The sequence below is a fragment of the Strix uralensis genome, chromosome Z, assembly GCF_047716275.1.
Source record: "Strix uralensis isolate ZFMK-TIS-50842 chromosome Z, bStrUra1, whole genome shotgun sequence".
Classification (NCBI taxonomy): Eukaryota; Metazoa; Chordata; class Aves; order Strigiformes; family Strigidae; genus Strix; species Strix uralensis.
Genome location: NC_134012.1, coordinates 76,644,295 through 76,671,671, shown reverse-complemented (window position 1 = coordinate 76,671,671; position 27,377 = coordinate 76,644,295). Strand labels below are relative to the sequence as shown.

The 27,377-nt window shown below is 39.0% G+C and overlaps 2 protein-coding genes and 1 long non-coding RNA gene across 7 annotated transcripts in view; 1 reads left to right on the top strand and 2 right to left on the bottom strand.

The window, feature by feature from the left end:
* Positions 1 to 1,877: 1,877 nt before the first annotated feature.
* On the bottom strand, positions 1,878 to 8,527 carry ISCA1 (iron-sulfur cluster assembly 1). Its single transcript, XM_074856712.1, has 4 exons — positions 8,367 to 8,527; positions 6,781 to 6,834; positions 5,000 to 5,105; positions 1,878 to 2,324 (listed from the first exon to the last, which is right to left on the bottom strand). Exons 1-4 carry the CDS (start codon positions 8,445 to 8,447, stop codon positions 2,176 to 2,178), a joined length of 390 nt encoding a protein of 129 aa, XP_074712813.1. The 5' UTR covers positions 8,448 to 8,527; the 3' UTR covers positions 1,878 to 2,175.
* A 1,225-nt stretch (positions 8,528 to 9,752) lies between these two features.
* On the top strand, positions 9,753 to 24,922 carry LOC141938150 (uncharacterized). The gene is made up of 4 exons (XR_012627184.1): positions 9,753 to 9,918; positions 10,897 to 11,062; positions 23,816 to 23,872; positions 24,810 to 24,922. It is a non-coding gene; the product is annotated as an uncharacterized LOC141938150 (long non-coding RNA).
* Positions 12,104 to 27,377, bottom strand: part of TUT7 (terminal uridylyl transferase 7) — a 37,313-nt gene continuing 22,039 nt past the window's right edge. Inside the window, exons 14-29 of one of the 5 annotated variants that reach the window (XM_074856709.1) lie at positions 27,180 to 27,330; positions 26,420 to 26,506; positions 25,456 to 25,556; positions 24,871 to 24,928; positions 24,070 to 24,173; positions 23,019 to 23,108; positions 22,818 to 22,931; positions 22,638 to 22,715; positions 21,825 to 22,002; positions 21,056 to 21,103; positions 20,851 to 20,942; positions 20,251 to 20,366; positions 16,938 to 17,263; positions 14,063 to 14,139; positions 13,824 to 13,887; positions 12,104 to 12,697 (exon numbers count right to left, since the gene is read on the bottom strand). In XM_074856709.1, the coding sequence (XP_074712810.1) occupies positions 12,630 to 12,697; positions 13,824 to 13,887; positions 14,063 to 14,139; positions 16,938 to 17,263; positions 20,251 to 20,366; positions 20,851 to 20,942; positions 21,056 to 21,103; positions 21,825 to 22,002; positions 22,638 to 22,715; positions 22,818 to 22,931; positions 23,019 to 23,108; positions 24,070 to 24,173; positions 24,871 to 24,928; positions 25,456 to 25,556; positions 26,420 to 26,506; positions 27,180 to 27,330 (1,752 nt within the window). In that variant the 3' untranslated portion in view covers positions 12,104 to 12,629. Of the gene's footprint in view, positions 12,698 to 13,823; positions 13,888 to 14,062; positions 14,140 to 14,944; positions 15,051 to 16,937; positions 17,264 to 19,390; positions 19,849 to 20,250; positions 20,367 to 20,846; positions 20,943 to 21,055; positions 21,104 to 21,824; positions 22,003 to 22,637; positions 22,716 to 22,817; positions 22,932 to 23,018; positions 23,109 to 24,069; positions 24,174 to 24,870; positions 24,929 to 25,455; positions 25,557 to 26,419; positions 26,507 to 27,179; positions 27,331 to 27,377 lie in introns of those variants that run through there. The other 4 variants (XR_012627182.1, XM_074856710.1, XR_012627183.1 and 1 more) reach the window with 4 other exon arrangements.

Below are 27,377 nucleotides of genomic sequence, written 5' to 3'. Positions count from 1 at the left end.
GCATGTATACAAAACACATGAAAAGGATTGCTATACATGCCACAGGTCTAAAAAAACCCCAAACCAATCCCTCCCACCCCAAAACACACCTAAACAAGTTAAATGAGTAAGTACTAGCGTTCTTAGCAATCACCGGTGCTACCGCAAAGTCTTATCCTCTAGCAAGAAGCAGAGAAATGCAATCTGAAGAAATGCCTGTAGCTTGGGAGTTTTAGACATATCACTGCAGCTCTATCACATTAACTGCATTTTTTTGTTTGGCAAGACTGAAAGACTTACAGCACTATAAATGCACCTAGTCAGTGTATTACCAGTAATTCCTGAATTACTATATAAAGTTACTGTGTAGGACGGTTGACTGTTGAAGGAAAGTGTTTTTATATTAAAAGGTGATACAGTATACAACTGAAATTCAAGTATTTAACATTAAACTATAGGTGTGGAAATTCTGACCTTCTGTTCCTATGCACTACATAAAACAGATCAAGAATTATACTGGGTTTGGTTTTTCTGCCCTGTACACCTGGGAAAAGGTGTAGAGGAAAACACAAAAATGTAGCTGCAAGCCTGTCTTGACCACATGACTATTCCAAAGCTGTTGACAGGCATGAATTTTCAGATCAGCCTTTACGCTCTCAGTTCACTCCTATTTCAACACCTTTTTGTCCTTGACTGCAAGATTCCAGTCCCTGTTGTGCCCCTCCTTTTTTTTTGCCCTCTTTAATGCAGCTGTTCCGATCAGTTGCCCAGGCAGACATATCTTCTCGTCTGCGTAAGTGAGCACCTTAGCTGCACAATGTCACCTTTAGACAACCAGGGAGGCACGGAGATAAAAGGATGGAACAGTACTTCTTTCATACCAGCTTTTGGGAAGGCCTGGAGAGACATTTACACTTCTGTCTGAGCACCAGTGAAGAAGTGCTGGAAGAACACTGGTTTACAAAAACAAAATTCTGATTAGGATAAAGTTTAAATTCTTTAAAAAAAAAAAAAGACCTCCTATAAACATGGTATTTTCATTACAGTCTAGATTCATTTAAAGCAATTATGAAATACTAGGATTTTTTTAATTATAAATGCTTTTTCTCCTGTTACCAAGTTAACTTCAAGACAGGAGTTAAATGGAAGTTACAATAAACTTTGGTGAAAAACCCTAACATCTACAGAGTTACAAAACAGAGTTCAAGCTGTACAAAATTAGTAGCAGACATGACTACAAAAAAAAAAAGTAATGAGAAGTGCAAGATTCCTCTCTCAAAAAGTGTTCACAGCTTTTGATGCAGTCAGCACATTCTGTGAACATGGAGAATCAGAATCTGGAGACGGTTTTACCAACTTTGCAATTTAAGTGAAGAAAGATAAATCACAGAAACGTGAGAAACAAGGCCTGTGTGTACCCTGATTTAGTACTTCAGTGTCTGAATATATTTCATGTTCTTGAAAATTAAGTTAAGCAGACTGTGCCTTCAACAAGGAAAGGAACAGAATTAAAATTGGGTTAGCCCATTTTGAAGTATTTCTACGAGCAATGCTATAGTAGCCTACCACTATAAATACATTAATACATGAACTTCTTTTTGGACTTCCCCAGATTTCTGGGAAAACAAACCACCAGAAAACCCACATGTAAAAAAATGAAAGCATCAAAAAACTACAAAAGCAAAGCAAGTATCTACATAATCATAGTGAACTCTGAAGCTGAGGACTGTGCACCTGTGTATATAAATCTTCATAAACAAACACACATAAATGGTTGGAGGGGGGTTTTTTTGGTGGTTTCCCCCCCCCCGCCCCCAAATCAAAGCAAAACACACAGGCAATATATTCTTCCAAATGGGTTTTGGATGAGGAAGTGCAAGTAGAGAGGACGAAGAATATGACAAAGGAAAAGAACAGTGAGGTTTTATTTCACTGGCATGTGAAAGTACAGAGATCTTACTACAGCACTTACTGTTCTTACCTTTTGGATCCCAACTCATCACAAATAACAGCATAACTACATCAGTGGTGGAATTTAACACAAAATTTACATTTTCAAAATTTTTAAACTTTATTTTTCTTAATGGTATCCACACTTTATGCAGCCTATGAACCTGAAGAAAACGCATTTGCTTCTGAAAGCCATAATAGTAAGTGTTATAGGGTGTTCAAAGTCAAAGTAGTCATCCTGAGATTTCAGATGTTAAAGCTTTCTCCACAGCCACATGTTCCTTTGATGTTTGGATTATTGAAGACAAATTCACTGGACAGTTTGTCTTCTACATAGTCCATTTCAGTTCCTAGAAGCGTCAGCTGTGCCTTCTTCTCAATAAACACTCTAACCCCTTGAAGACAACAAAGAAAAAAAATGTACATACAGCAAAACCATCAATCACTTTGAAATTGTCTTTCCATCAGTGATAAAAATATGAAAGCTAAATATTAAGACTACTGGTATAAATTAGTTTTCCTGGCCTAACATGAGGCACTTCCATCGCTGTTTTTACTCTACCTATAAAAGCCTAGAACTGTTATTTGTGTGTGCACATGAATGTATGTATTTTTTTGAGGGGGGAATTTAAAAACATGACACCCAGGGAAATAAGCTGAACAACTTCGGAACAAATCTCAGTTTCAATACTTAATTCCCATGCATTACAGTCAGTAACCCATTTCCTACTATTCCTGAAGTCTGCACATCCACAAGATGAAAAACCTTGAAAAACCAAATGTTCCTCTCTCAAAATGATTATTTTTTGCTCTGCCAAAAACATTAGGTCTACCTTAACTATTAGCCATACTCAATCCTCTAATAAGGCAGATGTGTGAACTACCAAAGATATCACAACCTTTAAGGATTAAGAATTAGTAGTTAATCTTAGGAACTAGAAAGAGGTCCCTTTTCTAAATTATACAAAGTATCTACCTCCCTGGAAAGCTGCTGAACTTTAAAACTGCAAATCTGGTAAAAGGTGAGAGTGGACTGCTTTAGTCCTCCACAGACTAGGAAATAATAAAAATATAAAATTGTATCAGTGAACAGCAATAAGAACTCATTAAGTTATATGAGAGATTGCTTGAAAGCTGTTTCATCATAGTAGCATTGAGACAAAGCATATTACTAACACAAGTCTGTGGGCAACTGAATTGCATCAACACATTTTTGAGGTCAATTTGAACAGTAACTGACAGTGAAGGCTAAACCTAATGAAAGAGTTTATGGACCTTATGCCTGAAGCAGTCACTTACTACCTGAACACCAGAAAAATTGTGCTGAGATGCAAAGCCACCAGCTTATTGAGCAGAGAGTTATATAAAAGTCAGAGCCTTCACCAGCAATCTGTCTACAAGCAACCAAAACAAAACAGAAAGCACACAGGCACACCTGAAACTCTCTGGCGCTGGAACTTAAGGTCTACAACCTGACTGAGGAAAACTGCTTTTATCTTGCTTAAGACCCAAGCCAGGAAATGCCTTCTGAAAAATGTGTTTTCAGCTCTGTAAAGCCAGAGCAGCTCTGAGTCACACAGAAGAGGCAACTCCAGAAGTCAGATGAATTGGAAATCAGAAGGCACCTGCAGAATTAGGTGGCAGTCCCTATCTCACATACTCTGGTTCAATTTAATAATTGCCTTAAGTTTCAACTAATTCTCTGTTTAAGAGAATAAAATTTATGAATTGGTCACAGGTGTTTTGAAGACAGCTGGAAGATGGACTCTGCCTAGCAGCGTAGCTTCTTTAAGAACATAATTGTGATATCCCACTTATACTCAAATCTCTTACTTTGCCACCAAATTAGAAGTAATAATGTAACAGAGTTCAGTAATGCCTAAAAACCACTGTCAGAAATCTTTATAAAAACTGGAAAAATGTATAGAACTGTACTGTAGCTAGTATGGGGCTTTATTTTAGATTTGTGCTGAAAACAGCGTTGATAACACAGGGGTGTTTTGTTAATGCTGAGCAGTGCTTGCACAGAGTCAAGGCCTGTTCTGCTCCTCTCACCACCCCACCAGCGAGTAGGCTGGGGGTGCACAAGAAGCTGGGAGGGGACACAGGTGGACAGCTGACCCCAGCTGACCCAAGGGATATCCCAGCCCATATGACATCATGCTCAGCATATAAAGTTGGGGGAAGAAGGAGGAAGTGGGGAGACATTCAGAGTGATGGTGTTTGTCTTCCCAAGTAACCGTTACGTGTGATGGAGCCCTGCTTTCCTGGAGATGGCTGAACACCTGCCTGCCAGTGGGAAGTGGTGAATGAATTCCTTGTTTTGCTTTGCTTGCGTGTCCACAGCTTTTGCTTTACCTCTTAAACTGTCTTTATCTCAACCCATGAGTTTTCTCACGTTTACCCTTCTGATTCTCCCTCTCATCCCACTCCAGGGGAGTGAGCAAGCGGCTGTGTGGGGCTTAGTTGCTGGCTGGTGTTAAACCAAAATAGGAACTTTACCAATAGACCTGTCATGAGATGTTCAATAAAATTATCAGGCAGAAAGTTTAAATACCAGCATATGAAAACAATTTTTTAAATACTCTTAAATTAAATCATAGAACCTGTTGTAACAAAGCAGTGTAAAGGTCAAAAGCATAGAGGGTAAAAACAAATTACAAATCAATAAAGAATAAGACTAGTTAGAAAAGGTAACTGGGAAAATCCCTTGCAAATAAAATCTTTACTTTGCCAAGCCTTGGTTTAGGTATGCTGACAGTATTCCTTTATATATGCATGGTTCTGTATTATTCTCTAAATATCTGCTACGGGACACCTCCAAAGACATGAACAATGAACAAGACTATTCTCGTGGAGTAGTCTCTGATGCAGAGACTGCAAAGCTGCAGATTTTAACTAACTGGTTACTTCAAACCAGAAACTAAGGTGACAACAATTCCCATTACAGCACAGTAGAACCTTTTGCTATAACTCATTACTTCAAGTAAGTTCTAACCCATGGCAAACCTATAATGGGTTTTTCTTCCCTACCACCACAGAAGTTTGCTCTGCTGCATCAGAAACTCACCATCTTGAACTACTTCTTCATCAGAGTCTCCTTTCGATTTTGTATATTCTAACGTGTAAGAAAGTCCATTGCATCCTCTTGTACGCACACCTACTTTCACGCCTACCTAAAAAAAACCAAAAACAAACCAACACCACATTCATGGCTTTTCAAAAACCTATTCTGGAATGCCAAGATAAAAACTATGCAGAACAACAAAATGCTGACATTTATTATTCTCCACTGCCTCAAAGCAGAATTACCTTAATGGGTAAGACTTAACATTTTTTTTTCCTTTTACAAAACTGACTGCCAAGGTAAAAGCAAATGTCAGATGTTTGCTACTATGGATCAAGCCCTAAAGTATGTTAAAGTTTTGAAGTAATAAATTCTTGGCACTCCTGTAGGTGCCTGGTCTCATAAAGACAGTCAAATTTCAAAGATGGATATTTCTGTGACTTCAAATTAACGTTTACTCAGATGCTAATTCAGGTGCTATGTTAAGAATACTGACAGTAACATAATTATGAAGCTGTGAGGTGAAGACAAGGGCAGATACTAGATTTTCACAGAACTCTTGTAATGACACCATCAGAAATCTTACTTACAAACCAAAATTTTGAAAAACGTACTTTGATTTCCTCATTAACTCTATTGCCAGTCTCACTTAAAATGCAATCCCCTCCTGGAATCATGTTTAATTGTTTACTATTTTAATAGGCCTTAAAAGCTCAACCTAGTAATTATGTTTTTAACATTCACAGTATCCAGCAAGTCTGACAAAAAGAGCACCTGTGTAAGTAAAGAACTAAGAAAAGGTTTTAAAGAAACAGAAAGTTATTCGTGCACAACAATCTTTCAAAAGTACTTGTACCATCTTACACACACCAATGCTTCAGAACTAAAGAGGAAAATTATATTGTCTAGCTCCATAATCAATGTTACAATAAAAATGTATCAAAACATATCACTTGTCATCAAGTGGGATCTCAGACAAACAGCATTTATCTTTTCAGACTAAATACCCTTCTCTACAGGAACTACTACAAATGGGCTAGAAAATGCAAACAGCATTTATAGCAAGGGGATGACTGACCAGCTAAGCTGTAGGCTTAGGACTTCCTTAGGATGGTTTAAAACATTAGAACAAAGAGTCTAGTTAGTTGCAGATGTGCAGGAAGCAAAAGAAACAATGGGCCTTGTATGAAAGTTAGAAGAGAAATATTCTTCTTGAAATAATATTTACTGTAAAGAAGAAAATCTAATGCTTGTTTTTATAATGGTTAGAAAGCAAGACCGTGTGTTTTTCCCCAAGAAGAAAAGATGACAAGCTCAATCAGTTATTTTGAGAAATGCTGGTTACTTAAAAAAAATACATTGTCTGGCAAGTTTCCTAAGAATTAGACATTCTCCAGTGGGTGCGAATCTAATTTATTATTATACACTTCACAATGAGAATTCATATAATAACTTGATTAATAACATTTTAATATCAACAGCTGAAGATCTCTTTTCCTACAAGAAGTCACCACTATGTCATACTAAAATGCTTCATCAAAACATAGCTCAAGAATTATTTGGAAGCTTAAATTTTTTTCAACTCAAACAGTGTAATATCATTACAGTCAGTTATTTCCTACATTTTATTTTATAAAAAAATAAAGCTTGATATATAAATATGCCAACATCTCTTAACGCTTCAGTGTTTCATTCAAACTTCTAAGTTAGTGAGAAATGCTTTGTCATCATGAGCTATACTAGTACTCTAGCACAATCTACAGGTTGGCCCTGTTTATACTTACATGCTCAGGTTTATCTTTAAGAAGCTGTTTTATCTTCTGAACAGCTGATGGGGTCTGAAAAACAAAGACATATATATCAATTTGAAATGGGTTTTTTTTGGTTTATTTGCAGTGAGTGCTTGCACATACTGAAGTGTACAATGTATTTAGCTGTACTATAAAAATTTTCTATTCCAACTCTGCACAACTCCGTGCACTCAAATTTTTTCAGTTTACATTGTCTCCTATCTACAAAGTCCACCTTCAGCATCAGCCACCTATCAGTATTGACTAGCCTGTGTTCTACTTGAACTGGTATCTGATATGAAGACATGCACTCTGCTGTAAAACAGATGATTGCTGAACCTAATCCACGCAGAACACAATAGCTCTTCACTCCCCTCATCACCCACATTGTCAGTAAACAGACAGCTCAAGAACTGCAGTCCTTAATATTAGGGCATTTATTTGTTTTTTTCACCACAAAAATCAATATCACAATTCAGCTAAGTAGTTCTGCTCTTGTGAAAGTTTTGTCACATAATCATTACAGACAAAAATAAATTAGGCACAGGAGCATTTATGGCCTACTTCTCTCCTCCCACTAACCAAGAGGGGAACTGTGACTTTACAGCAGATAATTCACTGTTCATGCAGCTCCAGTTGTTGCAGAAATGCAAGATCACAACATAAACACAAAAATTTACATTACACAATTACAAGTTTCTAAGACAAGGAAAAGCATTAGTAACGTGAAGTTCTCACCATAAGCAGGCTTAAACACACAAAGCAAAACAAGTAGACTTACAGTAGAAAACCTTTTTTAATTACACATATTAATCCTCATTTGTTGCAAAATCACTACCGAACAGGCATTACCTTCCCTGACAAATGACTGAACTACCTGCACTTAATCTGCCCCTGTACGCAGGGAACTGGCTGTACTCTCCTCTGCAGTACTCCCCCTCAACACTACAGCCTCCCCAGTACTGCCCCTCGTAGCAACCGTGCTCTTCATAACAAAAGGATACAAAGTCTCCTTGGAAACAACCTACTCATCAGCTTCTGTAGACAATGTATTTCTTTTTTTTTTTTTTTTTCCCAAATAAATACACTTCTTCAGGTGACTCCGCAAAAAGAACCCCCCGCATGAAAGGACCGTTCTCCCGCCGCCTGCCCTTGGCGGTCCTGCTTTCCGCGACGAGCGCCTGCACACGGAGCAGAGGGTCCCCCAGTAAAGTCACGAGGGGGAAGTCACCCCATCAGCCTCCCTACAGCCCTTCCCTTCCGAGCAGAGCTCAGCCTCAGCACACAGCTGGCAACCTCCAAGGGTTAACGGCACTGGCCCTCGGCCACGACACTGTCCCGGGCGAGTCCCACCCCCGGCACGGCCCGGCGCGGCGCAACGGCGCCTCGACCGCCATCCGCGCAGACAGCCTGGGCGGCCCGTCCCGCCCCGCTGTCACCGGCAGCGCAGGGGCGGCCGCGCACCACCTGCCGCGGGGCGGGCGGGAGGCCCGGCCCGGTCCGTGGCGCAGTTCTCGCATCCGTCAGGCGGCGGGAGCGGGCGGGCTGAGCGTCCCCGCCCGCGGCGGCGCGGCACTGACCAGAGTGAGGGCGGCGCGAGTAGCCTGGATCTTCCGCTTGCTGACGGCGCGCACCGTGGCCCTCACCACCGACGAGGCCATCGCCCCCCTCCGCCCCGTCCTCTACCCTCTGCCATGGGCGCCGACAACGTCACGCCGTGACGCCACGGCGCACGGCGCGCTTCCGGCGCCCGCCCCTGTTGGGTAGCGGGTTGTGATCGGCAGCAGCGGCGACTCCGCCCCCTCCGCCAGCCCCTAGCGGGTGGGGCGGCGCCGCCGGCTGCGGGCGCAGCTGCTGGGCGGCGGCGAGAGGAGGGCGGCCCGTCCGCGGCCTGCGCCGCGTGCCCGGCCCCGGGCAGAGGAGGGCTGTTCGCGGAGATAAGGGGGGCAGGGAGGCCGCAGCGGTACGCCCTTCCCTTCAGGCCCCGCCGGCGGCCCGGAACGGCGGCAGGGCCACAGCTCTCCCCATCTACGAGAAATACAGGCAAAGAACATAAATAGATATTGACGGTCACACAGACGGGCATTTAAAAAAACCGCGTAAGGCAATAGGAACCGTTCGCATGGCAAGCAAAACCCGTGTGTGGAGTGATCCAGTTTGGACAAACCCCCTCAGCAAAGCGTGCACAACCCGCGGAGGGCGACGGGTGCGACGTGTCACGGTTCATGCACGGTGTGTGCCCCCCCACCCGCCAGCTTCCTTCCCTTCCCGGCAGGGACTGGGCGAGTGCTGTGCGGCAGTGGGAGCCCAGCTGCTCTTCTCGACACCTGCCTGCTGCACGGTCGTCGTGGGAAGACAGCTTGGAAGCTGCTGGGACAACTGCACTGCCATTCCCAAACAGCTCATGGCAGCCCAGGGAGGGGTGCTGGGGCGACTTCTGGGGACTGCTGAGAAACCCTGACAGCCTTGGCCCAGGAACACTAGTCCCGTTAACTTTAAATTGAATGATGGCTATGCCAGAAGGAAAATGAGTAGCCATTTTTCATTTCCTGTAGCAGCATCCTTAAATATGCTAGATAGTACTATAAACCTGTATTTACAAAGTCCAAGCAACATGCCCTCATCACCACATCTACTTTGGGTACCTGTTTGTAAAGCTTGATAGTAAACGTGCAGGTGTTTTTTCCATATGTAATTATGCCACTGCTCTTGAATGAGGCACAGTAGTTCCACTTCAAATATAAAGATAGCAAGCGTATAGCAAAAGTTGTGTTTACCCACACAAAATGTTGTCTTTCACACACGATTCATGCAACTTTGGGCACACATCCTCAACTAAAACACACCCATTTAGGGTGGGGGCATTTAAATGCAGTATCAGCCTGAAGCTGAAGTCAGTAATATATATGCTTGGAGGGGGAAACTTATGTATGAATTTAACTAATACCTTCATCATTCATACAGGCATGAAGAACTTCTTGTACTTTCTTAGGATGCTTCCAGTCATCACTCTTGAGTCACCTGTCTGCTGAATGAATCTCATCATGAAAGACTGAGCATGGGCTAGAAAACAGCCTTTTTCTAAGATGCTTTTCATCTTTGCTACATTACCAAAAGATGATAAAGGCAAAAGTCAGTATTAAAGTCTAAACAGTTCAACCGAGTAACAAAAAATAGTATTGCTAACTTTATCAGTATAGGAAAAAATATTTTCTTTGCTAGCAAGCTTCATTCTAAGCTGCTATTTCAGGCCCCAAAAAGTTACTAGTGAAGATAATTTTTGATGTGGCTTCTGCAGTTCTTACAAAAATGTGATGAGGTTTATAAAATAAAGCATTGTGTATTAAATACATTTAAATAAAATTTTTAATGGATGACAAAACAGTCTTAAATATAGCTATAAAACAAATAATCACCAGAACAATTAAGTTAGGGGAGATGGATGTGTGTTTATCTAGAACTCATATAGTTTAACTGAGATTAAATTGCCTAAGACAGTTAACTGTGCTTCATACCTGAAAGAGAACTTCATCCCTCTCCTTTTTTCAGCACTGATAACTAACTACTCATAGCATAATACATTTTCCAACTCTGAAAACTGGGACATCAAAAGCATGTGAAACTTTTTTTTTTTAAATAAAAAAAGTAGCGCAAATAAACAGTGCCACCAACTCAGTGTCCGCCCGTATCATTAGAATGACTGAGTATACAGGTGGTTCAGAAGAGTGCTTTTAAATTATCAGTCTCTTAGTATTTATTATTACATTTTATTAGCACGAATTTAGTTCTAAACTATTATGTTCATTTATTACTGTTACTTTTGATACTGTTCTTTTTCTAGAAACTTTTTATTAATGCAGTGTGTCTTTCCGGACTTTTTCTTTGTATGTGGAAAGTTGCTCCCTAATATGCTCCCACAAGACAAGCAGGATCCTGGATATCAAGAACTGTTATACAGAACTTTTCTTCAATTTTAATTTTCAATCCATTTCCTAAATTTTACAACAACTTAATCCAGATATGTATGCCTCCTCAACTGTGTCACATAGCATTTTGTAAGTTATGACTGCGCTCTTTCAGTAAAGGATTTATTGCTTTACTTTATTTTAGGGCTATGAGATGAGTAACTATATGGAATTCGGAGTTGCATAAGGAAGCAGCAGCTGCAAAGCGAGAAGACTGGTGGATCTACTGAATGAGTTTTCATTCAGATGAGTTTAGAAATTTCACAGTTGAAAATTTCACCACTAAACTACCAAGTATCACAAGCAAGAGGGTGAGTATGCATAAATCTGGGTTTTTTTTTTAAAAAAAACCCACAACTTTTACCTTTGTCATAATGCCTTAGAAGTCTATACACTTCATCCCCATTAGCAAAACTGAAAGTAACTCTGAATAGAGGGCTAAATAAGACATATGGAAGGCATGTCAGCCTTTTTTTTTTTTTTGTGATGTGAATGGAAAAAACTACAAGAATGGAAAAACTACAAGAATGAACTTTTTTTGAGGGAAAAACTAACTTAATTTTCTATGATGAAATATGCTATAGAAGACAAAGTTGGAATTCTTGTCTGTTTGTTGCTGGCTAATATTTTGCTTGAAAATACTTTGAGGAAATACAAAAGAAAGTATTTGCGAAACTTGCACGTCTAAAAGTTTACAGATAGCTGGCTACAGATGGATGAAAACCAAAATGGGATTTAGGATCCCAGTTCCCTAAGACCTCTTTGGCAATTCTAGCTTTCAACTTGAATAAAAATAGATGGGTAAGGAAAAAAATTAAACATGACATTTCTAGAACCAGATAATTCTAATAAGTTATCATTAATTCTACATTTAAGTCAGGAATACTGAAAACTACAACCTAAAAAGAAATACAGAAACTTTTAAGTCTTATTATTTTTTTCTTAAAATTTATTTCAAAGTCATAAATAACAGTGGTTTCCATTTTACCATGTAACTAATTCTTTCCTCAACAAGATAAGACAGTACATTACCAGCTCTGGAAGGATTTCCAAGTAAAGCTCAAGTTCTTACTACTAATTAAATTCTTGGCTGTTACAAAGATCCTCTTCACATTTTATGAAAACGGGCATGTGTTTTCCCCAGTTGCCAAATACAATACCTCTGTTCCTTAAAGCATTTTAGTCTCTATCCCCAAGGCTTTGAAAAAGATTCTTAGCAGCATCAAACAGGACTGACCTGTTTCTTCAATCTTTCTTTCTTCCTGTGCACAAGCACAGCAGCAAACGACCCCCATAAAATCACAGAACAGATAAAAACCCAAGAAATCTCAATGGCACTGCTTGTCCGGAGATTGTTTTATGTATGTTTACTAGTATCTATGTTTTCAGTTCTCTACAGGAAAAAAAATAATGTAGCAGTCTACAAACATTTCAAACACTTTTACACAAGGATTCAGTAAACAATCAACATTAATAAATATTTGCTCCTTCAAAAAAATCTATTTTTGAAGAAAATATAATGTATTTGGCTTGCACATAGTTCTAGTGCATTTCAAAATGGCCAGGTGGAACAACAAAACCTTGATAACAGTCCATTTTTAGTATCTGCCCTTTCCTATATGATTTACCTAGTAAACAAATAACAAAACATCACGGCTTTCTATCAAAATGGTCAAATCAATCTATGTAAGAGCAGGGTTCCATATTAAACTCCACAGTTGCTTGTACTAGCAATCTAAAATAAACCACCCATATTTCATTAAACTGAAGTTGAAGGTTGTCTATGCTGCTGTCCTGTGAATCCAGATGCTTCAGCCAAAAAAATTTTTTTAAATGAACAAAGGGCCTGTATTGCAATTTAACAGTGCGTAATATCCCTCATGATTCTTGTTGGGTCCTCTTCGGTGAGGCTTTTCCCTGAGTCATGTATTTATTGGAAAGGCTGCCTAAGATTGGGAGGAAGAAAGCATCACACTTTAAAAGTTTAAAAAGAAAAAAAGACAAGACGTAAAACAACTGAAATAATCCCACAGGAGAAACTTACTGTTAAGTCAAACTATAATGAAAGAACACACAGATCAACTTTAGATCATTACCTGCTGGAAAACAGTAGGAAATATTGAAATACAAGTTGAAAACTAGCATTTTTTTCAATTAAACACCTAATGACAAATCACTTTGTGTTTAAAAATCCCTAAACTTCAATTTGAAAAAGCCTTTCAGTGAAAACAGAAGATACTGTGTCCTCCCAACACAACTGAGAATTTAATTTGAGACACTTAATAGCAGTTTAGTTTTCCAAAGTTTGTAAAGACTACTTAGGTTCCCCCTTCAGGTGCCCCAGAAGACATTTATATATTTCATTGAATTTATGTATTTTATTGAAAAAAAAAGCTGCTAAAACATTTGCAGAGTTGCACTAGAAACTCAAAGTAATTAAAAAAAAGCAGCTGCTTTTAAAATCTTCGTTGTACCTGTTAATAAGTGTGTGAAATTACTGTAAGGAAGCTTCATGTGAAACCATGAATCTAACACAAAACATCTCTGATCCAGAGAGAGTACATAAAGGCCTTTATGATTATCATCTGACTGCTACTTGTAAGTGTAATTTTAACTTCATTGCATTTTGGCAGCTCAGACTAAGGATGTGCTTTGATAGTCTCTCCTAAGTTAGTTGATCATATGGAATTCGAGACAATTACTCTGAGGAAGCCTCACAAGAATGCGCTGCACATGTCATCCCTGAACACAGAACCCCATGTATGCTGAAACAGGAGAGAAGAGAGAGATTGGTAAAAACCCACCATATCCTTCTACAAAATAAATCTACCGGAGTTGAAAAAAAATGCACAAAACTGACATGCCTAAGTTTTGCTTCCAAAACAAAACTGAAGAATTGCACACTTTTCCAGTAAAAAAAAAGTGGCTTCACTTCAGAATTATCTAGCAACCTGTCCAGACTGCTGCTGTTTCGCAAATTAGGTAGAGTTCCCATAAGGACTGATAGAGAAAGCAACTTTAAAATACATGCTTTTATGCAGAATTTCTGAATTTAAATGAAGATATACAAACCTGACTGGGGACTCAAAAATACTTTTCCTTTTTGTTTCTTTTTTTCTTCATGTATAAGCACTCCCTATAAACAACATATACACACTGATGAACCAACAAAACTGAACTATGTCATTCCACAATAAAAAAATGAAAGGTTCTCCTTGAAAGCTTAAGTAAAGCTATTTTGAATTACTTTATATGGACTTTAGAACATTTAAAGAGAAAAAGATCAAAGAAAAGGAACACTTGGTGTTTACCTGATTTAATCTACCAACATGTTTGGCAGTGCTGGGTGAAGAAGGGGATCCATACAACACTTCTGGTTTTGAACCACCTGAAGAGATCGTAATATAACAAAGATTTGCTAACTTGAAACTAGTTTCCATTTCAAGAATCGTAAGATAAAAATACCAAAATATTTGCAATCTACATTCATAGAACGTAGAAGGTAGGACATTGTTATTTTCCTCAATTTTATAATGTGGAAAACTAGCACAATGAGGTGGGATGCCTATATAGTTAAGCACCTAAGTTAGGAACCTACAATAAATTAAGCTATGTATCCTTCTCCAGAATCAGAGGGAGACAAGGAACTTCAGAGAATGAATGAAGATATGGTGATAAGTGAATTGTCCATAGTCTCACAAAATGTATTACAGCAAAGAATGAAGTCTGATCTCTTAGGTCCAGTTGTTCATAGTCCTCAAATAGAGAGCGCACTTCAGGCACTAAGCAAGCAAAAAAAAGACGAAGCCCAACCTACAGCAATTCTCTTCAAATTCAAATAAAGTTCCCTAAATACAGATAATAGACAAAAACACCTACTCCAGAATTCATGATTTTAGACATATGTACTGTACAGCCTCAGCATAGTTCTCGCATGATGAATGTTATAAAACACAATGTCTCTGACTACAAAACACTCAGGCATACTCCCCTTCACCTTAGCAAACTGAATATCATGGTAGGAGGAATGGTAGGAGGAAAGGCTCAACAGGACAAGGTCAAAGATAAGTCAGGTTAAATTTAGCCTTAACATATACCTTCAGAAGGTCACAAGCTGAGTAAAATGTGGCTTCAATTTTTTCTGTCAACCCAACACTTCTAGTGGTCTACTGAACTAAGAACACTTCAAATACCTTGAAAGTTCTGAATATATTTGCACCATTTTCCTCCCACTTGCAGTACTTTGTTAGCAGAGTCTTATGCTCTCTCCACCAATTACTTCTGATTAAGAGGAGTCTCCTAATATAAACCAGACAGAACATTTTTGCTAGTAGAAGAGCTGTTTTGAAAATATATGTATACAAAGGATTCCTATTTGTTACTTTAAGAGCTTGTGCTGGGTTTGTGTGGCAGGGTCTTTGGTAGCAGGGGAGGGGAAGCACAGGGGTGGTCCCTGTGAGAAGCTTCTTGAAGCTCCCCTGGCCCCAAGTAGGACCCGCCTTTGCACCAAGGCCAGGCCAATTAGTGATGGTGGCTGCGCCTCTGCGATAATATATTTAAGAAGGGGAACCTGGGAGGGGGTTGGGGCTTGTAAGGAGGAGTTAGAAGAAGGACGTGTATGCCAACACAGAGGTCAGTGGAAGGAAGGAGAAGGGAGGGAGGTGCACCAGTGCAGAGTCCCCCTGTATCCTGTGGTGAGATGGCAGGGCTGTCCCCCTGACACCCACGAGGGTCTACGGTGGAGCAGATGCTGACCTGCAGCCTGTGGAGGGCCCCATACCAGAGCAGGCTGCTGCGTTTAAAGGAGGCTGGGACTCTGAGGGAAGAAGGCAGCCCCAGTGTTGTAGTTTGGTGCTGGGAGGATTGCAGCACGTGGGGGTGACCCACACTGGAGCAGCATGGGAACAACTGCATCCTGTGGGAAGAACTCATGCCAGAGAAAGTTCATGGAGGTCTGTCTCCCATGAGAGGGGAGCCATGTACAGCCGGGGATGAATGAGTGGAGTTCTCTTTCCCCTCCTGAGGAGGAAAGAAGCGGCAGACAGACTGCACCCCCCATACTGTTACCTGCATTGCAGGGTGCAAGGAGGTAGAGAGATTGGGAGCAGAGCTGAGCCCAGGAAGAAGGGAGGGGCAGGGGGAGGTGTTCTTAAGATGTGGTAACGCTTCTCACTGTCCCACTCTGTCTGTTAAGTGTTGGTGTTGTTAGTATTTGAATTAAAGTGAAGTTCTTTTTTCTTCCCCTAAAGAATCTGCCTTGCTCATAATGGTAATGGGTGACCCACCCGTCCCTGTCCTTATCTCGATTCCTGAGTCTTTTGCTTCATTTTCTCCTTCCCATTGCTGGTGTGGAATGGGTGAGCTCAGTTGCCCTTGGGGCTCAAACCATGTCATGAGTAACCTGCAGAGCAAATTTTTCCAGCATGAATTTAAATGCTCCTAGGTTTACCTACAGGGAAACAATAATACTGTGTTCCTCTGGAAGCTAACTAAGAGTACCATTCACTGTCTTAAGGAGTCTCATTTTTATCTTAGAATGATTTTGCTTTACAACACAGAAGAGAGATCTGTCTTATCTGAAGGATGACATCGATACTGCTAAAACAAGTATTTGATTATTTCATTCATGTCTATCAGTCAAGATCTGGATTTGGGAGCATTTTTGTAGGTGTGGGGTTTTTTTAAGTCAAATTTGCAAACTGACTCCATGAAAAATAAGAAAGATTGTTGTATCCAGGAACATTTCTCTGTTTTCTCCATAATATTCTCTCTGAGCCATCTGTACACTTTCATAGTGACTTTAGTGTCTTATGGAATAATTCTGGTTTAGGTGATGTGAAGAGCTATAAGGATAGCTTTTGCTGCAGTTAAGAGAAGCTGTAATTTGAAATGTTAGCAAACTCCTATGGTGGGGACAATGGAAGCAATTTCAACATACTAGTCACTCATACCTTTTCTACTACAAGCATCTACCCCAGTAAGAGAAACCATGTCAAATCTCTTGGGATACAGCAAAGTTCTGAAAGGTAGGTGAGGATTAGAGGAAAACTGACTAAATGTGACTACATAAAAAAAAAAAAAAAAAAAGAGATAGCAAAGCAAAAATGTTACCTGTTAGTCAACCCTCTTAAAAATACCAAAAAACATAAGGTCTGTTTAAACTACTCAGCTTGACCAGTTTCGTACCTGCAGCTCCTTTATACTGTGGGCATTCCTTTTTAATATGACCTTCTCTTCCACAGATAAAACAACGTTTTTCTCTTAAGTCTCTGTCTTCCAGGCGCTTCCACTTTTCTGCTGATTGCCTGGGAGTCTTTTCTTTTCCAGTTTCCACTATTGCTCTTGCTAGTTTCCTCTTCTGAGGTGTACATAGATGCAACTTTCCCTCCTTGACTGAGTTCTCATTTTCAGTTGTTTTATTCTGAGTTTCTTTTTCCTCTTTGCTTCTTTTCTCCTTGCTTTCTGTGTACCTCTGGATTTTGATATCTTCGTAATCACGACGCCGTCTTAGTCTGCAGGAGCAGAAAAATGCTGCAGAGTTCATAGGCCTTGCATAGATACATACAGTAAAAAAAAACCCAAAACCAAGTGCTGTCTACAGACAATGGATGTATTTCAGTATTTCTTCAGTGAGTTAAATAAAGTGAATTCATGTACTTGTCCCTTTGACTCTGCTACCGAACAGTGCTACACTAATGTAACATACATGTAACTTCACAATCAATTACAATACATCCCTAAATTCTAATAATTATATCTCAAAAAATATAAGCACAACAGAGTATCTGTGTGCTAGAGTTGCAAAGACAATGCAAGAAAAGAAACACTGAGCAAAATGCTAACAAAGCATAAAAAATAGGGCTATAGTTCTAATTTTTTTTCCTACTTGTACAATTCAATTGGAACTCCTTTCCTTCTAAAACTGTATATTCACAGTATCTCTAAAAGTCTGTTCTACTGGGAGAAGCTTGTAACATTCTACATGACTTAAAGATCTAGGAGTGGGGAAACAGCTACCACTAACAGACTGGTTTTATCTAATTCTTTATACATGCCCCAGAGAAGACATCTGTGAAACCTCCAAGTCTGAACATAATACTAGGTTCCTTTGGTCAGTCAGATGTAGTGTTATTGGCAAGTGACTTAGAAATGCCTCACAAAACTGAATGAATAGGCAAAAGAATAGCAGATGAGCTTCCCTTTTTTTAAAAAGGGAAAAAAGGAAGACCTGGGGAACTACAGGCCAGTCAGTCTCACCTCTACCCAGCAGGATCATGGAGCAGATCCTCCTGGGAACTATGCAAAGGCAGATGGAAAACAAGAGGTGATTGGTGACAGCCAACATGGTTTCCCTAAGGGCAAATCGTGCCTGACAAATTTGGTGGCCCCAGCATTGGTGGATAAGGGAAGAGCAACTGACATCATCTGCCTGGACTTGTGCAAAGCATTTGACACTGTCCCGCACAACATCCTAGTCTCTGAATTGGAGAGACATGGATTTGATGGATGGACCACGTGGTGGATAAGGAACTGGCTGGATGCTTGCACTGAAGAGAGTTGTGGACAATGGCTTGATGTTCATGTAGAGACCGGTGACAAGTGGTGTCCCTCAGGGGTCCATGTTTGGACCAGTATTATTTTACATCTTTGATGGGGACATGGACAGTGGGATTGAGTGCACTTTCAGCAAGTTTGCAAATGACACAAAGCTGTCTGGTAGAGTTGATACTCTAGAAGGAAATGATGTCATCCAGAGGGATCTTGACAGGCTAGAGAGGTGGGCCCAAGTGAACCTTATGAACCTCATGAAGTTCTACAAGGCCAAGTGCAAGGTCCTGCATATGGGTCAGAACAAATCTCAAACATGGATACAGGCTGGGTGATGAGTGGAATGAGAGCAGCCATGTGGAGGACTTGGGGGTACTGGTGGATGAAAAACTGGCTATGAACCAGCAATGTGTGCTCACAGCTGTGCTGGGTTTGTGTGGAGGGGTTTTGGGTAGTGGGGGAGGGGGCTACAGCAGTGGCCTCTGTGAGCAGTGGCTCCCCCAGCTCCAAGTTGGACCCACCTCTGGCCAAGGCTGAGCCAATTTGCAATGGTGGCCATGCCTCTGCAATAACGTATTTAAGAGAGGGAACCTGAGAGGGGGGCGGGGGACTTGTGAGAAGGCATTATGAAGGTGGGGGAGGTGTATCCTGTGGTGAGAGGGCAGGGTCACCCTCCCTGCCACCCATGGAGGTCACCAGAGCAACAGGGATCTGCCTGAAGCCTGTGGAGGATCCTCTACATGAAGAGCCAGCCCCCACTGTTGTAGTTCAGCGCTGGGAGAACTGTAACACATGGAGGTGACCCACACCTGGGCATCTTGAGAAGAACACATCCCATGGGGAGGACTCACAACAGAAAAAGTTTGTGGAGCACTGTCTCCTGTGAGAGGGGCACCACGTGGAGCAGGGGGAACATTGCAGAAGAGTGCTTCCCCAACCCTTGCAGGAAGAAGCGGTGGACTGACTGCACCCCCCAGCCCCTGTGCCGCTGGGAGAGGAGGTAGAGATAGCGGTAGAGAACCCTGGGAAGAAGGGAGGGTTGTAGGGAATTTTTTTAAGATATGGTAACACTTCTCACCATCCTATTCTGTCTGTTAAGTGTTCTTTGTGTTAGTGTTTTGAATTAAAGTGATGTCCCTTTTTTTCCTCTCCTGAACAAGTCTGTCTTTTGCCTGTGACCGTAATGTCCTTATCTGAATTCCTGAGCCTTTCTCCTTCCTTACCAGTGCTGGGTGGGGAAGGGGTGAGTGAACAGGGGTGTGGTGCTCAGTTGCCCTCTGGGATCAAACCATGACAACAGTTCATAATATGAAGAGCAGCAAGATCAGTTTGGTATTCATTTGTTACAAGAAGATAGTTGCTTTTGGACATCTGGTTACTGAGGATCAGGAAACCTTCTCTTGGATGTGAAAGAGGACATTGCTCTCCTAGGGGTGTGCTTAAGAAAAATAATGCTGTGCCATTGTCTGCTTTTTGATATGAATTCCATGATTCCGTGAAGATGACAAAAATCTGTCTTGCTGGAGTAGCAGGATTCTAGAAGTAGATGCTATTAAATGGAATACATAAAAATGCTTTCATGGGTGCTTTTCATAGCACACAGCTATTCAGCTCTACATTTAGACTCTCTTTGACTACTGCTCTCCTATATAATGAAGTGCAGAGTCAGCATTATCACCTTGAGCTAAGCAGTTTTGCAGCCTTCTATGAAAAGATTCTGTTTAAAAACACTACAGATGATGCTGGCAGAAGTTTAGTAACTTAACACAGACCACAGATTTAAAAAAATACCACCAACCACAACTTTCAAAATTGGTATTGATACATTTTCATTTCAACAGTAAAGGAAATAATCCGCAGCATGTACAAATTTTGCTTTAACATTGCTATCCTCATGTTTCTTCTGAACAAACCTAAGGAAAAGTTCCACACATGCCAAAACTGTACTCACTTTCTTCTCATGGGACAATCTTTCATGAAATGGCCAATTTTACCACAAATTCTGCAGCACCTATCATTTGGTGCCAATTCTCCTTCCGTTAGCACCTCTGGATCAAAAAAGTACTCCTGAAGAAGAAATCATGCATTTAAAATGAAAATACATATGCTTGAGAATCAAGACAGATAAGCAAGTGTTACACAGCAGGAAGAGTTACAGCGAAAAATAAACCTGGTGTGTGCAGCTGAACTCCTGAAAGACCCAATGAGATTAACTGGCCCCTGGCCTCCTCTTCACAGGCAGCCTGCTGACATCAGGTCAGCAAACCCTTCTTTAAAACTGCATTTTTAAGAAATGATAAGCTGTTTTTGACAGGGACTAAAATATGTAAGCCTGTACAATGAGGCTCTGACTTGATTAGTATTCCTCATGCCGACACATTTTACAGGCAAACAACACGAAAACAGTACCCAAGTAATAACTCCCATAAAGAATGTTAGAGTACTGTGAAAATTTAAGAGAGAAGGGCTTAAAGACAGTGTAACCATGCTCCTACAAGTCCTATGTTATACACCCAAGAGCATGCACATATTGCTCTTAGAAGCAACTTACCATTTTTGATGGATATTCTTTAGGAAATATTTTTATAGGGGTACCAAATACCCTTCTGCCATTGATAAAAGCCTTCATTATAAAATTTGTCACTGTGGAAGGAAAAAAAGAAAGAAAACATCATCCAAACGTCAAACAAGCCAGTAAAATAAGATCTAAGACAAGATCTTCACTTTGTACCCAAATTTGTTAACAGGAGACTTACTTTTTCTTGACAATCCAGCTCCAAGATTGTGGTTCAAATCAAAGGGGTCTGTACAAAAAGAATTACAGGCATTAATCAAGTCCAGGACAAGATCAGCAGTGTATACATACACATGAACAACTCCAAGCAGCTATTCCCAGTGCAGAGTTAATATACTGAAATTTAACTGTTCGCAAATTTATTGTAAAGAAATTAACTCCACAGACAAAGGATCACAGCCATCCAGCTCTGAACTGACTGAAGTATTTGAAAAGAGTAAGCTGAATGTGCGGGCAAGGGTGTAGACATTTTCTGCATGAAAGTCATGGAACTAGTCACCTAAGCCATGAAAGTGGTTTAGGGAACATTTCCAAGACATATCACTGCATTTTCTTGATAGAGACCATGGTATTACTTAATGGTGTAATAATGGACAGGGTTAAATCGGTCATGTAAATATGGACTCAGCTAAACCTAGTATCTGTGAGAAAACCTCAACTATATTACAGCTAATTTCTTTTCCAAAGGATTTGATTAAATCTATTTTTCTGTCAGTTACCATCATCATGAAAAGTATAAAGGCTGCTTTGCAGCTTCTTTTCCGTAGATAAAAAGCACCCTAATTTTTACCACTACTGAAACTCAATGGGAATTTTGCAATGATTTCAAAACATGAGCAAGTAACAATTTATAATCCAGTAATAAAAAAATAAGCCTTGTGGAAAGACCAGATTTTTTTATATGGGCATTAAAGAAATTCCACATATTCATGTAACTCACATGCTTTTACCTTCAATTACAATATATTTGGAGGTCCACTGCTTCTTGAAAGTTGTAAGCAGATTTTTTCTCCTAATGGAGATGACATGCTCTTTGAAATCAAATTCTTCTGTGTAGAAACGGAGAAGTCCCAGCCACAGCTGCCCAACAGATTCAGTGTTTTTGCCGTAGTCTGGCCAAAGAACTGACTGAAAATGACAAATATTTTTACTTCCAGTACTTACATTAAGCAGAATAATTTTCATAACTTGGAAACTCAGACCATGCAAGTCTTATAAACAAACACAATTGAGTTATACCAGAATACTTCCCTTCCTTTCATAATTTGCATTAATAATGCAATATTGATTTTAAAATGGTGTATTTTTAAATATTAAAAACAAAAGTGAACAATTAATAAAGCTTCTAACATTAGGTTTTGCCTGTTATAAAAAAAGAATTTATTAATTCACTTTATATGCCTATTTAACACAAAATTATTCAACAGGACTAACCAGCTATGACTAGATATGCAGCTGCTGTTTGTAGGAGTTACCTGCACCCAGTAATGAGACACACAGAGCAATTAATCATCATTAATACCTTAAAATAATTTTTTTAATCTATTTTTTCAAATTTTTCAGATTTTTTTTTTTCCTCAGATGAATTACAACCAACCGTATTCTTAAAGCTTTACAACATGGAATTAGGATTTTCAAAGCAATAACTACTCCACTTCCATTTCTATATTCAAGCACCATATCCGAGGACAATGTTTCTTAAAAGGAATTCTTTTTCATTTACAAAGCTACAGGTAACACCATTTCAAATTAGGTTTACTCACCAACTCGTCTAATTTATCAAAGAAATATACGTTCCAGTCATCAACTAGAATTTCAGGCTTTTTTGGTTCTTTGTAGATCTGAAAGCATATTAAACTCATTAGAAGAGCCCTTCAAATTCAGTACTGACATTCTTCTTGTTAATGTGTACAGATACACATTTCTTTCTTGATATACTGTACCTCTTGAAGAACAGGGATGACAGGTGGCTCTCTCTGTTGAAGAAAATAAAGCACCATAAGAGTATATGCATAAGAAGAAAGGCTACCTCGAGATGCGTCTCCAATGTCACATATCTAGAAAAAGAAACATGATTTGTATCTTATGGTTTTCATCTCTTGCTGCAGGCATTACTGCTTCTAGAATGTTTGAAATATACTTACCTTCGTAAATACTTTCATTGTGTAACACAGATATTTTACTCTAGGATCAATGGCTGCATATGATGACAGGAGTCTTGTGTTATGTAAGGCCTATAAAAATAAGAAAATTATGTACAGGAGCTCTGAAGAAATGAATAAGCTGGAAACAAAAACTTTTATATTGTGTGCTCAAGAAATGCAGATATGAAGCCCTGCACAGTAGGATATATATTGAGAAAGGAAGCATTCAACAATGAAGTTATCACCTGCTCTGTTAAAAAGCCGATCAACATCCTTAATCTGTGCAGAAATGGTACAAAGCAGCATTCACAGAAAAGTACTTCAGAAAGGGAAGTGTTAATCTACTACTGCATTTTCAAAATATTTGGTGGTAGCTAAGTGCTTGAACTAAGATCTCAGCCCAGAAATGTGAGAGCTATCAACTAACCCATATGTGCATATGTGCAGAACTTCAAGACGACTTTCAGAATTACTTGGTTGAGGTATCTTCCTCAAGACTCCCCTTCAGCTCAAACAAAAACTTCAGAAAGTTTAATGCTTAGCTCTGAAGTTTATTTTCCTTTGGTATTTCAAGTAACTGGCTTTTGAAGTTCAGAGACATTGAAAAAAACCCAAAACTTGTTTTTCAAGTATTTGGCCAAGAACTTCTGTTTTTTTGTAAATTCTAACACATGTTCCAGTTCAGGCAAGTTGGGTTCAAAGTCACTATTCCAGCTTTCAAGGCTAAGAAAAAAGCCATGACAGGAAGTGGAGTGTAGGAAAGCTGAAATTGTATTATTTTGTCTTCTCTTTTACAGAAAGACTTTAACACCTAAACCATTATTTCTTACTGAAGAATGAATATATTTTCTTAGGTAAGTGACAACTCTGAAGTCACAGCTGTACAACTAACTCCATTCATAGTCAAATAAAAAAGGTTGTTTGGAAATCTCAAACTGCAAGATGTAACTGGAAACAGTTGATTATTGAGCCTCAACAAAACAATCACTTCAATCTCAAGAAGCAGACCCACATTTTTCTGTTAAAAAAAATTAAGAAGAGATAACCTTACCAGAGTATTATATAAACTGATGTCTACTTCAAGACCACTTCTGACATGGAAAAATTTGACAATTGGCACTTTAGCAGTAGTTATAGGCAAGACATTTTTTAAACCTAGGATGAAATGTTTAATTACTGAATGACTGCAATACAGTCGTAACAGTATCAAATGCTCTACAAATAACTGCAAACTGCAGTAAAAAGGCCACAAAATAAAGTCTTAGTTGATACCAAAACTGTACTTCAGTTATATTTTAATACTGATTTTAGGCATTTATCAAACATGATGAATCTGCTAAACATAATATTTAAAATTATACATTAGACCCCTAATAAAACAAAGATCAGTCTAAATGCTACAGAAAAGCTTAAGAGATCATTGATAGTTCATTCCAATTGTATTAAATTCATGTGAGATACACCAAAACCAGCACTATAAAATCATAATTTCTTGTAGAAAAAACAGAATTTCCATTGCTAACTTGTATCAGCCTACCTTTTACTATTAACTTATTAGGCACTGAACATACAAGTACAACATAACTACTAACTTAAAGCCTCAAACTTTAACTTAAGGTTTGTTCTGATGCATGTAAGTTATAAATATACCATCTGCCCCATTTGGATGTGTTATAGCCTCACTGACCTACATATGCAAAAGTAAATCCAAAACGTTCACAACACATAACCTCACTCTTAATAACATTAAGCTCTTTGATATAGCTTTATCTTAATGATTTTCTTCAACAGTGCCCCAGACCATTCTCACTACAGCAACTGAACCATCTGTTTCAATTTTCAAGGAAGTTACCTGACTGCTTCTTGAGAACTTTTGCTAAATCTTCAATGATTCTGATGCAATCAAGTCCCTAAGGCATTAAGAAAAAAAGTTGAAAGTTGTATCTGCTACAAGTATTTTAGGTAAACCTTTTATCACTTGCCATTAAGCTTAAAGCTGTATAATTGAGTTTCATATTATACAGAATTATGTGAATACCAGAAATTGTTTCAAAATAGCACTTGTAAAATCAACACTAAATAGTATCCCCATACAGGCTTTTAAAAAGTTTATATTGGGCATGAAAGGAGATTGATGTCTTTTTCCACTGTCTCCCATTCCTAGTTGTTTATGCTACAAAGGATGTTATTTATCTGAACAGCTAATGCTAGAAGTAATGGTAGTGCAGAAGTCAGAAGAAGACTGACTACTGAGAGTAGTTCTTAAACTCATGCCTACGCCAACAGCAAAACCCCCTAAAATAATCTGCCTTTGTGGCACCTATTTGTGTTTTCTTTTAATCTGAAAAGCTTTTATAAAATAATAAATTTGTTACACTATATACACAACCATAAAATTTTGTATTTATTAAAAAAAAAAAAAAACTTTTCAAACTACCTCGGCAGTTTCCAGCCCATCTATCGTCATACAGATATCAAGGTCACTTTGTTTGAAGCCAAAGCCATTTTTTGAGGAGCCAAACAAATTCAGCTTGGTTCCTGTAAGAGATGTGATGGGTTATAAATCACATATTGAAACAGAATCTCAAGTTGTATATAGCTTCAAACCACTGCATGTCTTTTAATACAGGCATGAAACATTACTATCTTTCTATGGTAGATCAAAACTTACTTCCTTACCAACTCTGCAGATGAAGAAAGAATCTCTACTTTTATTGGTTCAAATGAACAGTCTGACAGATCCAGAAACAGGTTTTCCAATAATTAAATCATCAACATGCAGGTCTGAGCTGAAATCTGATAAAAAAGGTAACACTGCTCTCTACAGAGATTTTCAGAATAAGGGATATATCCATCCATGTATCAGGCTCCAGCCAAAAAGATCTTTTGCTAATCTTAAAAGCCTATGAACCAAACTCCAGGTGTTACAGGTAGGAATGCCAGAAACAAACAAACAACAAAAAGATCAAATACCTAGGTTCTGTAGATAGGTGAAATGTTGTGCCTGTATTTTAATATATTCCCAAACCAGTAAGTTTCAGTAGGAAGGACTACAAAAAGGTTGCTCTTTGTAAGAGCAGATACAAGAAGAAGTCTGGCTAATGTATAAGGCTACAATAACAATTATAAAACTGTTCCAACGACTGCTTTGATTGTTTTCTCTTTGACTTGCCATTGTTCCTCCCTATGTGTTGTATATATGACTAAGTCAAAAAAGACTTAAACCAAAGAAAGACTTAAAACAGAAATTAATGTAGTGAAGTATAGCAATGCTGAGCAACAATATAGGTTAAATGTTCAAAACTGAAGTGTTTACTATGCTGATATGATATGTTTTCTTAGAAGACACTCAAGTATGAAGACACTAAAGGATAAATATAAAGCTAGAACTGCATAATTACCTGGGAAATCCTGTCTGATGAAGTTTTCCAAGTTTTGTCTTATATGTTCCCGAGCCTGATCCTCTACAATATTTGGAGCGAAATCATCTTAAAAAAAAAAGACAATTTAGACAAATTTCTGTAGAAAGAGTCAACAGCAAAGATTCAAATGAAACAAGTGAGGGGTTTACAGTGGGGGGGGAAGGGGGGATGGAAAAAGCAAGAGAAGATTCACACGTGAAGGAAAGAAAGCAAGGATGAAGTAGAATAGAAATACCTGTTCAAAGAAAAACATTAATTAGACAAATAATGCATTTTGTCTGGTCAGAAATGGCGAGAGAAAAAGGAGGAAAGTTGGGTCACTCTGAAAAGAACAAAAGTGGAGAAGTGTTACAAAACAGTATTTTGACTCCATTTTTTTCTAGAACACTGAAGTCTGTTTACTGAAAACCACAAGTTAAGGAACAGTAACAAAATTCATAGTAGACAGAAATGTAAAAGCATCAGTCAAAAAACCCACACAAAATTAAACTGTTAGAAATTATATTAAGATGCCTAAATGAGTTATCAGACAGCCAGTGTGTGGAAAATAAACCTAAATATTTTGTACTTCTCTAGATTCAAACTACTCAGTAGTTCTATTAAAGAACTTACAAATCTTAGAATTGTATCCAAGAGAGTTGGATAAACTGGCCCCCTTTATAATACCATTAGCCTGTTATTTCATTATTTTTGCAATTTTTTTTCTACCACACAACAATATTCAAAGGAAAACACTTACAGTAACATTGGACACAAACTTGATCTAGAATAACTGCAAATTTGGGTGTCAGCACTGGCAGTGGGTCAAGCTCAATTTTCTTGAAGTCTTCTGGACAATCCCTCTTTAAATGACCTTCCCGTTTGCACAAGCTACATACTACTGTAGGAGACTGCATGAACAGAAAGCAAGATTGGTTTTAAAAACTGTAATACTTTA

Coding starts and splice junctions, on each gene's coding strand:
- ISCA1 (XM_074856712.1), bottom strand. CDS start 8,447: ATGGCCTCGTCGGTGGTGAGGGCCACGGTGCGCGCCGTCAGCAAGCGG. Junction 6,835..8,366: donor CTCGCGCCGCCCTCACTCTG/GTCAGTGCCGCG, acceptor TTTGTTTTTCAG/ACCCCATCAGCTGTTCAGAA. Junction 5,106..6,780: donor TTAAAGATAAACCTGAGCAT/GTAAGTATAAAC, acceptor GGTTTTTTTTAG/GTAGGCGTGAAAGTAGGTGT.